Genomic DNA, 11,200 nt, shown 5'->3' with positions numbered 1-11,200 from the left:
TCCCTGGGTCGCGGTCATTCCCTGCGCACAAATGTTCTTCAACTTTTTAAAAAGTCCTTCCGACTAGCCCCTTCGGCCCCATCTTTTGAAACCTCCTGGTTTCGTAAGTATGCACTGCCCCTGGTTTGGTTTTGTTCTCAGGCCCTTTGGTGGGTAGATTTGTGTTTCTTGACCTAAATTAGAATATCCTTGAAAGCAGACGCGTTTCTGTCTCTTTTGTTTCCTTTTTGCCCCCTGGGGTCTAATGTGGGGTTCTGTACACAGCTGGTGCTAAAAAAAAAACCGTTTGTAAAATAAAACGGTGACAATGTAGAGAGGGTAGGAGAGACTAAGAGGCCGGTGGGAGTTACTGGGGTTTGGCAGGCACCTCTCCGCAAAGCCCTCGTCCCTGCAGCGGCCTCCTCAGCGCCCTGGCCTGGCCGGCCCTCCCTCACCCCCTTCATTAGATGAATGTGGGGATGAGGCAACTCTTGGCAGACGTAGAGCAGATGTGGGTGCAGCTGGGACAGTGCAGCAGGTGGCCGTCCTTATCCAGCATCCTCTCGGTTGAGAGCTGGGTTGGGTGGGCTCGGGCCCTTCCAGCCCAGCAAGACTGGGAGTGCCCCGCCGCTGGTGGGCTGCTTGAAGCTCTTCTGCGGGGAGCAGGACATGAAGCTGCACCCCACCGTTAGTCCCCAGGCAGCAGGATCTGGGGGAGGGCGCAGCACATCCTCAATGCCCCCCTCCATGATTATATGCCAAGCAGCCGGGGGGGTGGAACAGGAGGAACTCCCGGCTTTCAGGGTCAAGTGTCTTGACAGGCCTCTTAGCCTCCCACTCCCCAAGCTGAGTCAAATTTTAATTGAAGCAAGTGAAGCGCAAAGTCCTACAGAAACTATTATGAGAGTTTTCTGGAAAATAGAGACTGACAACACTCCCTGTAGGGAAGAAGATGAAAGTAATTCACAGCTCACCAAGCCCTCTGGGCAACGAGCCCCAGGGCACCCAGCAGAAGGCTTCTCCATCTTTGTCCTATCCCAGTCCTCTCCCAATCCTGATCTCATTAAAAGGAAACCAAAAGGGCAATATTACTTGGCTTCCATCTGGCCTCTTGAGATTTAAGGACTTTAATCAGTAGAACGTTAAAGAATAAAATAACTCTACAATAACAAGAAAGCTGCCAGCTGGCCCTTCCAGTGACCTTGCCAGAGTGCATGGGAAATGGATCGCACCATCTGGGCTTGACTTCCCTCCGGGGGAAGAGTGAGTGATTGCAACACTTTAGGATCCAAGTTTACCCAAATTAAGAAAAGCTGTGCCCGGAAAGAGCTTATATCTAAAGTATCATCTGCTTCCTGCATCCCACTGCCTTCACTCCAACCCAGCCCTCCTTTGTGCCCTATTCCAGGTCCACAGCTCCAACATGGCATCTTCGGGAAGGGTTAACAGCACCACAGAAAGCTCCCAGGGAAGAAATGTGGAAAAGACTTAAAAAGCAGGAAATAAATGACACTGGTTGAAGAGACAAGAAAAGGTGTGGAATTCTTCCCTCAAGTCCTAGTCTAGGATTTCCCAGTCCTCTTCCTGAGGCCATCCTGCTCTCACGGGGGGAACTTACATCTAACTCTGTGAAGGAAAGCCAGAGCAAGCAAACTGCCCAGTGGTGACTGTCGAGGGAGGAGGGAAGAGGGAGGAGGGAGGAGGGAGGAGTATTGGCGGTTCATGCTGACCTTCCCTTTTTCGAGGAGACATTGAGAGGAAGCCTGAGTTTCTAGACTGGGAGGCAGCCCCTAAATTCCCACACACACCCCTCTGGCAATGGCTGACTAGCCCCACCTGATGAGTCCCTGGGAAAAAGAGGCTAAGAGAGAAGGAAGACTCCTCAGGAGCGGGATTGAAAACTGGGGCTGAGGCTCGGGCTCTTCTCTCTGAAGTGCCACCGTGAGGAAGGGGCTGGGCTCTTCTTCCCCAAAAGGGCTGTAGCAGATGAGGCCATTCGGGGTAAATCTCCCCACTGAAGGACACACTGCAGCCTTGAGCCACTTGGCCAGCTCCCCCTCTCACCTCGCTGCCCCTCAGACTCCTTTCCACAACCTGTGGAAGCTTTGCCCCCCTTTGGCGGGTAGGACACCACAAGCAGTCCCCAGAGGTCATCAGCGTCCCGGCCACGGGTGCCCCTTCTGAAGGAAGTGGCCATCCGTCATCCTCCCAGGGAGCACCCTGGGCTACAAAGGTTAGGGTGGCCAGACCATGGTGGGAAGAAGGGGTGGTGAAGAAGAGCTCGCTTCCTGAAGCACGAGAAGCAAACCCTGGAGAGAGATCCTCATGAGGTCAGCTTGAGGGCTTGAGGTGGGAATAGGGGCTGGTGGGTGGCACCTGGGTGGCTGGTGTGGATCCCAAAGCTGGGACCAGAGCTTCTCCCAGGCTGTAAAGTGTGACATCAATCACCCAGTAAGTATCGAATGAGACACCTACTGACATTCTGGCGCTTTACAGGTCACTGTTTTTCTTCTCGTGCTTGATCCTCACAACCTTCTGAGGGCAGTTTTTCTCATTTTAGAGAGGAGGAAAGGAAGGTCCAGAAGATCACATTCTAAATAGAATCACTGAGACTCAAAGCTATGTATTGTTTAAAGCTCATGGAACTAAACCTCCTGGCCTGGCCAGCTGAGTCCAGGTGCTCACAGGGCATCAGAGCCCATTCGCTCGATGCCTTGTCCTGGGGCAGGCTCTCCCCAGGCAGAAGTCACACGGCCCCAGGCTCAGAGCCACCAAGCCCAGTAAAGAGAAGCTGAGTCTTTTTTTTTAAATCCTATAAGTGAAAGTACAGAGAATATTCATACCTACTACTCAGCCCTGAGCTGGTGTTAAAAAAGGGGGTTTTTTAAAGAAAAAAATTAGAAATAGATAAACTGTAGTATATCCAGACAGTGGAATATTATTCAGCACTTAAAAGAAATGAACTGTCAAACCATGAAAAGACGTGGAGGAAACTAAGTGAAAGAAGCCAATCTGAAAAGGCCACATACTGCATGATCCCAACTATGACATTCTGGAAAAGGCACAACCATGTAGACAGTAAAAAGATGAGTGGTTGCCAGGAGTCGAGGGGAGGAGAGATGAAAAGGCAAAGCACAGAGGATTTTTAGGACAGTGAAATTCTTCTGTATGATACCATAATGGTAGATACAGGTCATTAAACATTTGTCCAAAGTGTGAACCCTAATGAAAAGCAGACTCTGCCTACTTATGATGTGTCATCCATTGCAACAGATGTACCCCTCTGGTGGGGGATGCTGACAGTGGGAAGCTGTGCCTGTGTGGGAGCCGGGGGTACATGGAAACGCTGTCTGCCTGCCTCTCAATTTTGCTATGAACCTTAAACTGCTCTAAAAAAGACAATCTTGTAAAAAACAAAAAGTACAGGAACATTAAGAACAGTAACACCCAAGTCTCCATGATGCCCCACAGAAATAGTTTCATAGGTCAGTCATAACAATGTACCTTAAACCACGTGGCTTAAACAACAGAAATATATTGTCACACAGCTCTGGAAGCTAAACATTCGAGATCAGGGTGTTGAGTGGGTTCCATGCCTCTCTCCTAGGTCTGGTGGTTGGCTGGCAATCTTTGGTGTTCCTTAGCTTGCAGATGTATCGCCCTGATTTCTGCGTTCAGGTTCACATGCCGTTCTCGGTGTGTCCGTGTGTGTGTTCAAATTTCCCCTTTTTATAAGCACACCAGTCATATTGGGTTAGGTAGGCCCCATCCTAATGACCTCATATTAATTTACCTTTGTAAAGGCCCTATCTCTGAATAAGGTCACCTTCTGAGGTACTAGAGGTTAGGACTGCAACATATCTTTTTTTCAGGAACACAGTGCAACCCGTAATGTCTGCTGGGGACATAGCCTTGCCCCAGCGTGTGGCAGTTGATTGAGTGCTACGTTGCTACGGAACCATTCAGACTGTTTATAACCAGCCACGGCCGAGTTGATTTTATTCCATTTCGGAATCTCACAGGTAATTTCACAAACGGACTACCACTCACCCCTGGCTCTCCCATCAGAGCAGCCTGTCAACCCGCAGCGTGGCAAGATGCATTTTCCAGGTGTCACAGGGCAGTTCAACACGTGGCAGGTCAGCAGGCACTCAGCAGGTGCAGACAAGTCTCCACCAGTCACATCCAAAGGGTCTCAGGGAGACCTGGGCACTCCCAGAGCTTTTCTCTTTCTTATTTGTCTCTGTGCCACAGAACCCATGCCAGACATTCCATCAGCGAGAATTTTCTCAAGATCTGGTGCCCAAAACATACTTACTGTCTGACACAGTCATTTTTGTACCTTTTAGAGTCCCTTTTCACACTGCTGACTCCAAGAAAGCTAATTAATTATTTTAGACACCACTATTAAATTGACAAAGTGATTAATCTGATAATCCTTTTTATGAAATTACCTCTGAAATGCTAACTTCTCATCTTATGAAACACTGTGTAAAGTACTCTGAAGATTACATTGTACCAGATTTTGGCTCTGTACATCTTAATGGCAGGGTTTTTTTGTTTTTGTTTTTTTTTTTGCCAAAAGCAATAAAAGCTGTCCTGAATTTATCAGGTCAATCAGGAAAGAGGCAGGCAGCAGGAAATTGAAGGTGACTCACACTGCAAGTGGGGTTTGACTGACATTGTTAGAACCTGCTGTTGCCAGTTAGCTACAGGGGACTTCGCATCAGTGAGCGGTACAGTGGTAGCCCCATGAAGCAGAGGGGCATGCAGAGCCTGCAGTTGCAGGTGTCAGGGCTCCCTGCCTGAGAGAAGAACTAGTGTGGTTCTGAGTGGTCCCTCCCCCCACCCCTTCCACCGCCTTTCCTGCATCTTCTCTCAGTGCACCCACTGAGTCTCTTGGTGGTAGAGACCTCCCAGCATGTCCCATTTGGGCTCAAAGCCCACAGAGAGCTGCTTCATGGCTGCCCACCCTGAGCAATCCCCAAAAGTCCTTGGCATGGGGTAGGGGCAGGGAGCGCACCTTGGCTATTGCCCTCCAGTACACTTTACTCCACCCAGTGGGCAGGCTCCTGGACTCCAGTCTCAGGCTCTACCCATGTTATCATCGCTGTCCCACAGAAGGAATCTTAAAGCCTGCAGAGGCTACCAGGTCTGGTAGAAATAGCAGAGTCCATCTTCATTCTTTTTTTTAACAGCTAGTTTTCTTTCTTTTTTTTTTTTTTTTTACGGTACGCGGACCTCTCACTGCTGTGGCCTCTCCCGTTGTGGAGCACAGGCTCCGGACGCGCAGGCTCAGCGGCCATGGCTCACGGGCCCAGCCACTCCGCAGCATGTGGGATCTTCCTGGACCAGGGCACGAACCCGTGTCCCCTGCATCGGCAGGCGGACTCTCAACCACTGCGCCACCAGGGAAGCCCTTTCTTTTTCTTTTTAATAGTAAGTCCTGTGCATCCCACGTGTGCCTTACCAAGAGAGTGTTAGGTCACTTTGCCAGCATCTTCTTAGGCTGCATGCAGAACACCTTTTACTTGTTTTGAGAACAGGTGAGACACAAAGCCTATTGAACCCATGGCCTCATTTATCCATCCACCAGCCCATCCATCCATCTATCCCTCCAAGCCTCCACCCATCCATCGACCCATCCATCCAACCATCCATTCAGCAGTGTATATTGAGCAACCTACTGTGTGTCAGGCTCTGTTCTAGGCTCTGGGGGAAAACAGAACAAGAACATGGCAGAGATGATTCCTGCCCTCATGACACTTCCATTCTAATAGAGAAGTTGGACAATAAATAGGATAAATACTAAATAAGATGGTGTTCCATGCTTTGGGAAGAGGGTAGGGACTCCTAGTGGGGGTGGCAGTCTACAGTTGTAAATAGAGGGGTCAGGGGAGGCTGAGTTGCCTCACTCACCTCACTCTATCCCTGGCTCTGCCTCATGGAGAAGACGACATTTGAATAAAGAACTGAAGGAGGTGAGAGATTGAGCCCTGTGGAGGCTGGAGGAAGAGCCTTCCAGGCAGAAGGAACAGCCAGTGCCAAGGCCCTGACACAGGAGCATGACTGACTGGTCAAGGAACAGCGAGGAGGTGCTGTGGCCGGAAGAGGTGGCGGGAGTTGAGGTCAAAGAAGTTTGGAATCCACGGGCCATGGAAAGAGCTGAGTAAACTTGACACTTCTGGGTGCTCTGCGAGGGAAGACAGCATCTCTGTGCCTTGTTCCTGTGCTCCCCTGGCGTTCCCTTGTACCCCAGTTCTGCCCTGAAGGTGTCTATCCCCCAGGCAGACCACAGCCTGAGGGCCCAGGCTAAGAGAAGGGTGTGGGCTAGAGAGCATGTGGGTGAGCCTTTCCTGGGCTCTGAAGCCCCACTGCCAGGATTCTCTACACGGCCTGGGGAAACTGAGGTTAGAGGGCACCTCCCTCCAGCTTCCCCTGTAGTGTTACTGCAGCCGCTTCTCCTCTGAGCAGGTTCCTTCTGCTTCGCTGGGGCAGGAAGTTTACCACCTACAAGTTCCCTCTGTTCCAGATTTTCTCCCATCCCTGCGCACACAGGTGAGATAAACGAGAGAAAGGCCCTTCCCAGGAGCTGCTGGGCCGATTCCTCTGGTGGAACGAGTTTCTGATGAATCTAACATGAAGCCTTGAAACCAGAAGCGGTTAATGATGCACTCACGTTGCTCCTGAGGGAAGACCGCAGTGCGAAAGAGGGCTCCAGTCAGCGGCTGGAGAGTGGCACGGTGAAAAAGAGACAGCCCTTGTCCTCTGGAGGACTGAGGGGGACACTCCTCTGTGACCCTACACCCCAAATCCTGTGTGGAAATTAGTCTATTTCATCACACTCCCCCCTTCAGCAAAAGGATGACTTTTCCATAGTCATGATGCCACATTGAGGTGTCAGCCTTCCAGGGGTCTAAAGGAGGTACAGGAAGAGCCCAGGAGGCCTCTGAGGGGAGCACAGAAGGGACAGCGGTGTCCCCTAGCTCACCCGCAGTTGTTTGTTTCAGACAAACCGTGTCTTTGGGCCTAGGGCTCTGGATCTAATCTGTGACTGCCCCTCCGCTGAGCTGCCCCACGAAAAAATTTTCTGGAAAGGGACAGCCAGGTGTGAGTTTGGGGAGGCTCTGAGAGCTCTGGCATCTCTGTCTTTTGCTTCCTGGGTGTGAGGATGAGTGACAGGTCGATAGATGTCACAGTAGCACTTTGGCGTGTCCCCAGCCCTCTGGCTCACCTGCCACTCCACCGCGAGTGCCTGACTCCTGCCTCCTCTCCTCCCCTCCTCCAGGCCCACATCATGTTCCAGAACAACCCCCCACCGTGTGCGTGGGGAGCGGCCTCACTCCCTGTTGCTTTTCTAATGAGCCTTTTCTTCCTCCTGAAGCCACACTCACACACCCGAGAGCGCCATATCGACTGCCCTCTGGGTTGCCATGGAAACAGAGCATTCTTCCCTCCTCCCTCCCCTCTGTTTACCTTGGTCAGGGACTGCGGCAAAAACCGGCCTGTCGCGGAAGGAGAGGGAGGACGGGAAAGCCAGCCGCTCTAAACCAGATCATTCCGGTTCAGAGTGGTGCCCCCGCCCCTTTCCAATCCTGAGAGCCGCTCCGCTAGGCGTGGTGGGCTGCATTGGGAGGCTCTGGGCCCTGGAGCGGACAGGGTCGGGGCCCCTCTCTCCGGCCTACCCCTCCTCTTCCCTGCGGGGCTGAGTGTTAGCAAAGTCTTTGCGGTGCTGGCCCAGGTTGCTGGGCCTCTGCCCAGAGCTGGGCAGTTGTTCACTGCACAAGAGCGCCCTGCGTGGGGTGAGGAGGAATGAGAGCTGAAATCCAGCCCTGCCCGCTGCCCCGGCCCAAAGCATCCTCACTCTGCCTGGACCACTGCCATGTCCTCCTAACAGAGTCCTGCTTCCTCTTGCACCCTCCCTGCGGCAGCCAGAAGCATCCTTTTGTGTTCTCCCTGCCTTAAAGCTTTCCACTGCTCTTAAAATAAAAGCTAAACTATCTGCCCAGCTCGTCATGATCTGCCTGGCCTACCCCTCCTTCTTTGCCTCCAGTACCTCTTCTTCCGGGTTCCCCTTTCTCCTTCCTTCTAGAAGACTCCAGGAGGTGGGTTTGGTCCCTTACAATAACATTCTTCCTCATGGCGCTTTCTAGCTCTTCCTGCACATTCACTGGGTTCTTAAAAAGGCTTTATCTAACTTTGTAAAACGTAAAATAGTTCGTATTCACATTAGCCCCCCACCCCGACCCGCACCCAGATGGAAGCTCCCTGAAGGCAGGGCCATATTCCCTGCTGCATCCCCAGCACCCGGCACTGCGCTAGGCACGTAGTAGGTGCTCAGTTAGGAACCGACCCAGAGGTAGTGAGCGCCGGACCCCCTCCACCACCACCACTTCTTTCCGGGTCCGGCCGGGTGGCGGTTGCCCGCTCCGGGCGGAGCTCCGCCGGCTCCATCCCTGCTAGGGGGAAGCAGGGGAGCCAAAGGGACGGCTCTTCGCGACGCTTGACTGCAGCATCAGGCAATCTTTCTGTGGACGGAGAAACTCGACTCTTGACTGCCCCCTCCGTGTGTCCACGGCCCAACCGGGCAAAAGCCAGGGCGGCAGGGCGGCGGGGGTCTCACTGCAGGAGTGGAGGTGGCGCGTCGGGGATCCGGCGTCCCTGAAGCTGTAACCCCAGCGCACCCCGAAGTCCTGACAACACGGCCCTCCCTGCCCCAGCCCAGGGCTTCACAGCCCGGAACGGCCCACCCCCGGGAGGCTGGGGTGGGCGGATGTGGTTCTCCAGACGCCCTTCGATAGGGGTTTTTTCGGTAACGACTTGGTGCCTGCAGCCAGGCCCCGCCCAGCGGGTGACAGTTATTACAGAAAACCTCTCGGAATTGCAGGCAGGGCGCCCCTTTTCTGGGCTTTGCGGGTCAGGCTAGCTCTCATGGCAAATCACCTGACTTGGCTTGTCTTGGCTCCGCAATCTGTGAAATGGGGTAAGACCTCCCCATCCTTTGAATCACCCAATCATTTACAGCCAGACTTGGTCAGAAGGGACCCAGATTTACGGTATCCTGAAGAACTAAATTGAAAGAGCTGTGAAATTCTGCTTTATAAAGGGGAGAAAAGGAAAAAAACCAACAAAAACCAAGAACACACTTGAAAAAACAGCAGCCCCTGCTGCAGCTCTTCTTACCTTCCAACCTGTCTTACAAGTGTTAGCTCTTTTGTCTTTCTTTGCATACCTTTACATCTCTAATTAATGTGCTTTCCTGGTTATTTGAGACATTCTGTATTTTTCCTTCCTGGTATGGAAGATGAGGATTTATCTCACTTCCATCACTCCATCTCTCCTGCCTCATCCTCTTATATTTAGTTTCTTTATTGGTTATTTTTATAATTTTAGTAAGTAAAAGTACTTCACCTTTATTTCTTGTTCCATCAACTCCAGAGAGCAACCTAATAATGCTTACTATGTGCCAAACATCGTTCTGAGCACTTTACATGTATCTACTTATTTAAGGCACACAATAATGTCAAGAGACAGGTTATAGTTATTAGCCCCATTTTAGGGAAAAGAAAACGAAGGCCATTTTACTATTATTACTAGTGGTTTTCCAAGGGGGAGAGGAGGGGAATGTGGGTGGCCAGTCTGCCATCTTCACACTGAGTTCTAACAGAGCAAGTTTTGGGAAGCACTTATTCTGGCCTTTGCTCTAGTTCCCTGTTGGGCAATGAAGTGTGACAGTGATAAGTAAGGTAGGGAGGTTTCCTGGTCATCTCAGCCAGTACCAGACGGTCAGCTCAGCCGTGGGACAAGGATTCCCAAATGTTGTAAACCAGCTAAATTGTAATCAACTGAGGAGCATGTTAAAATAACTCACCTACAAGAACAGAATCTTTGGGATTTGGGCCCAGGAATCTGTTTTTAACAAGCATGCCTCGTGCTTGGAAACCAGTGGGTCATAGGTGAGTCTGGCAGCTGGCCTTGTTCTATTCCATACTCCATTTTCAGCACTCTTCCTCGGAGCCTGCAATGAGCAAGTGGGTACCCTTTAGTGTGTCACTCACTAAGGAACTACCTGGCTTTTGCAGTAGACCTCCTATCAAAGTAGGATCAACAATTTTAATATAAAGATCAAGGTGAAGAGCTAATGCAAGTCCAGTCCTAGTGTGGATGCTCACATATGATGTTTACCATTATGCTCCAGGCCTTTGGTCATAATCACAGAATGTTAGATCTGAAAGGGACGTTGGAGATTATCTAGCCAAACTCCTCATTTGACAGATGAGTAAACCAAGGCCCAGAGGAAAGCAAATTGCATACATAACTATTATGGACTGAGCCAAGAGCCAAGCCCTGGTCTCCCAACTCTCCAGGCTGTCTCTTTCTAGAACTGTACTGTCTAGGTAGCCACTAGCCACGTATGACTATTGACATTTAAATAAATTTAAATCAAAAATTAAAAAAAATTTTTTTTAGATTTGTTTTGATTTTTTAATTTTATTTTTGGCTGCATTGGGTCTTCGTTGCTGTGCACGGGCTTTCTCTAGTTGTGGCGAGCAGGGGCTACTCTTTGTTGCGGTGCATGGGCTTCTCATTGCAGTGGCTTCTCTTGTTGCGGAGCACAGGCTCTAGGCGCGTGGGCTTCAGTAGTTGCAGCACATGGGCTCAGTAGTTGTGGCTCACGGGCTCTAGAGTGCAGGCTCAGTAGTTGTGGTGCACAGGCTTAGTTGCTCTGCGGCATGTGGGATCTTCCCGGACCAGGGCTCGAACCTGTGTCCCCTGCATTGGCAGGCAGATTCTCAACCACTGCGCCACCAGGGATGCCCTAAATCAAATTTAAAATTTAGTTTCTCAGTCACAAAAACCACATTTGAAGTGCTCAAGAGCCAGCAGCTAGTGGCTACTACACATTGGACAGTGCAAACACAGAACATTTCCATCATCATGGAAAATTAGCCTAGGGCTGGTCTGGAACCTGGGCCTTTCATCTGAAGGTAGTATGGGAACTGGATAGTTTTATCAATGTCTTCTCCCCTCAAACAATTACTGCAGAAGAGTAACTCAAGAGAATGTGGTTGTACTATTCAGTTAACAGTAGTTTAGTGATAGCATTTTGACAAACTAGAATTTTATGCATGAAACTGGCAGAACAAACCCACCCAAACCAACTAAGCCACTGAAAACTCTCCTCCTAAGCTAAGATGGGTCTCATCTAAGAACCAAATCA

General features: G+C 50.7%; 1 protein-coding gene across 1 annotated transcript in view; it reads right to left on the bottom strand.

Annotated features, from left to right (window-relative positions):
- Nucleotides 1-10,478: 10,478 nt before the first annotated feature.
- KLHDC10 (kelch domain containing 10) overlaps nt 10,479-11,200 on the bottom strand; it is a 59,213-nt gene continuing 58,491 nt past the window's right edge. The window contains exon 10 of the mRNA XM_082632371.1: nt 10,479-10,798. Coding sequence (XP_082488497.1) covers nt 10,697-10,798 — 102 coding nt within the window. The 3' untranslated portion in view covers nt 10,479-10,696. The remainder of the gene's footprint in view (nt 10,799-11,200) is intronic.

The sequence above is a fragment of the Mesoplodon mirus genome, assembly GCF_964341445.2.
Source record: "Mesoplodon mirus genome assembly, chromosome: 9".
Classification (NCBI taxonomy): Eukaryota; Metazoa; Chordata; class Mammalia; order Artiodactyla; family Ziphiidae; genus Mesoplodon; species Mesoplodon mirus.
Note: the sequence above shows the minus strand (reverse complement) of the source record. Positions and strands in the feature narration are given on the sequence as shown.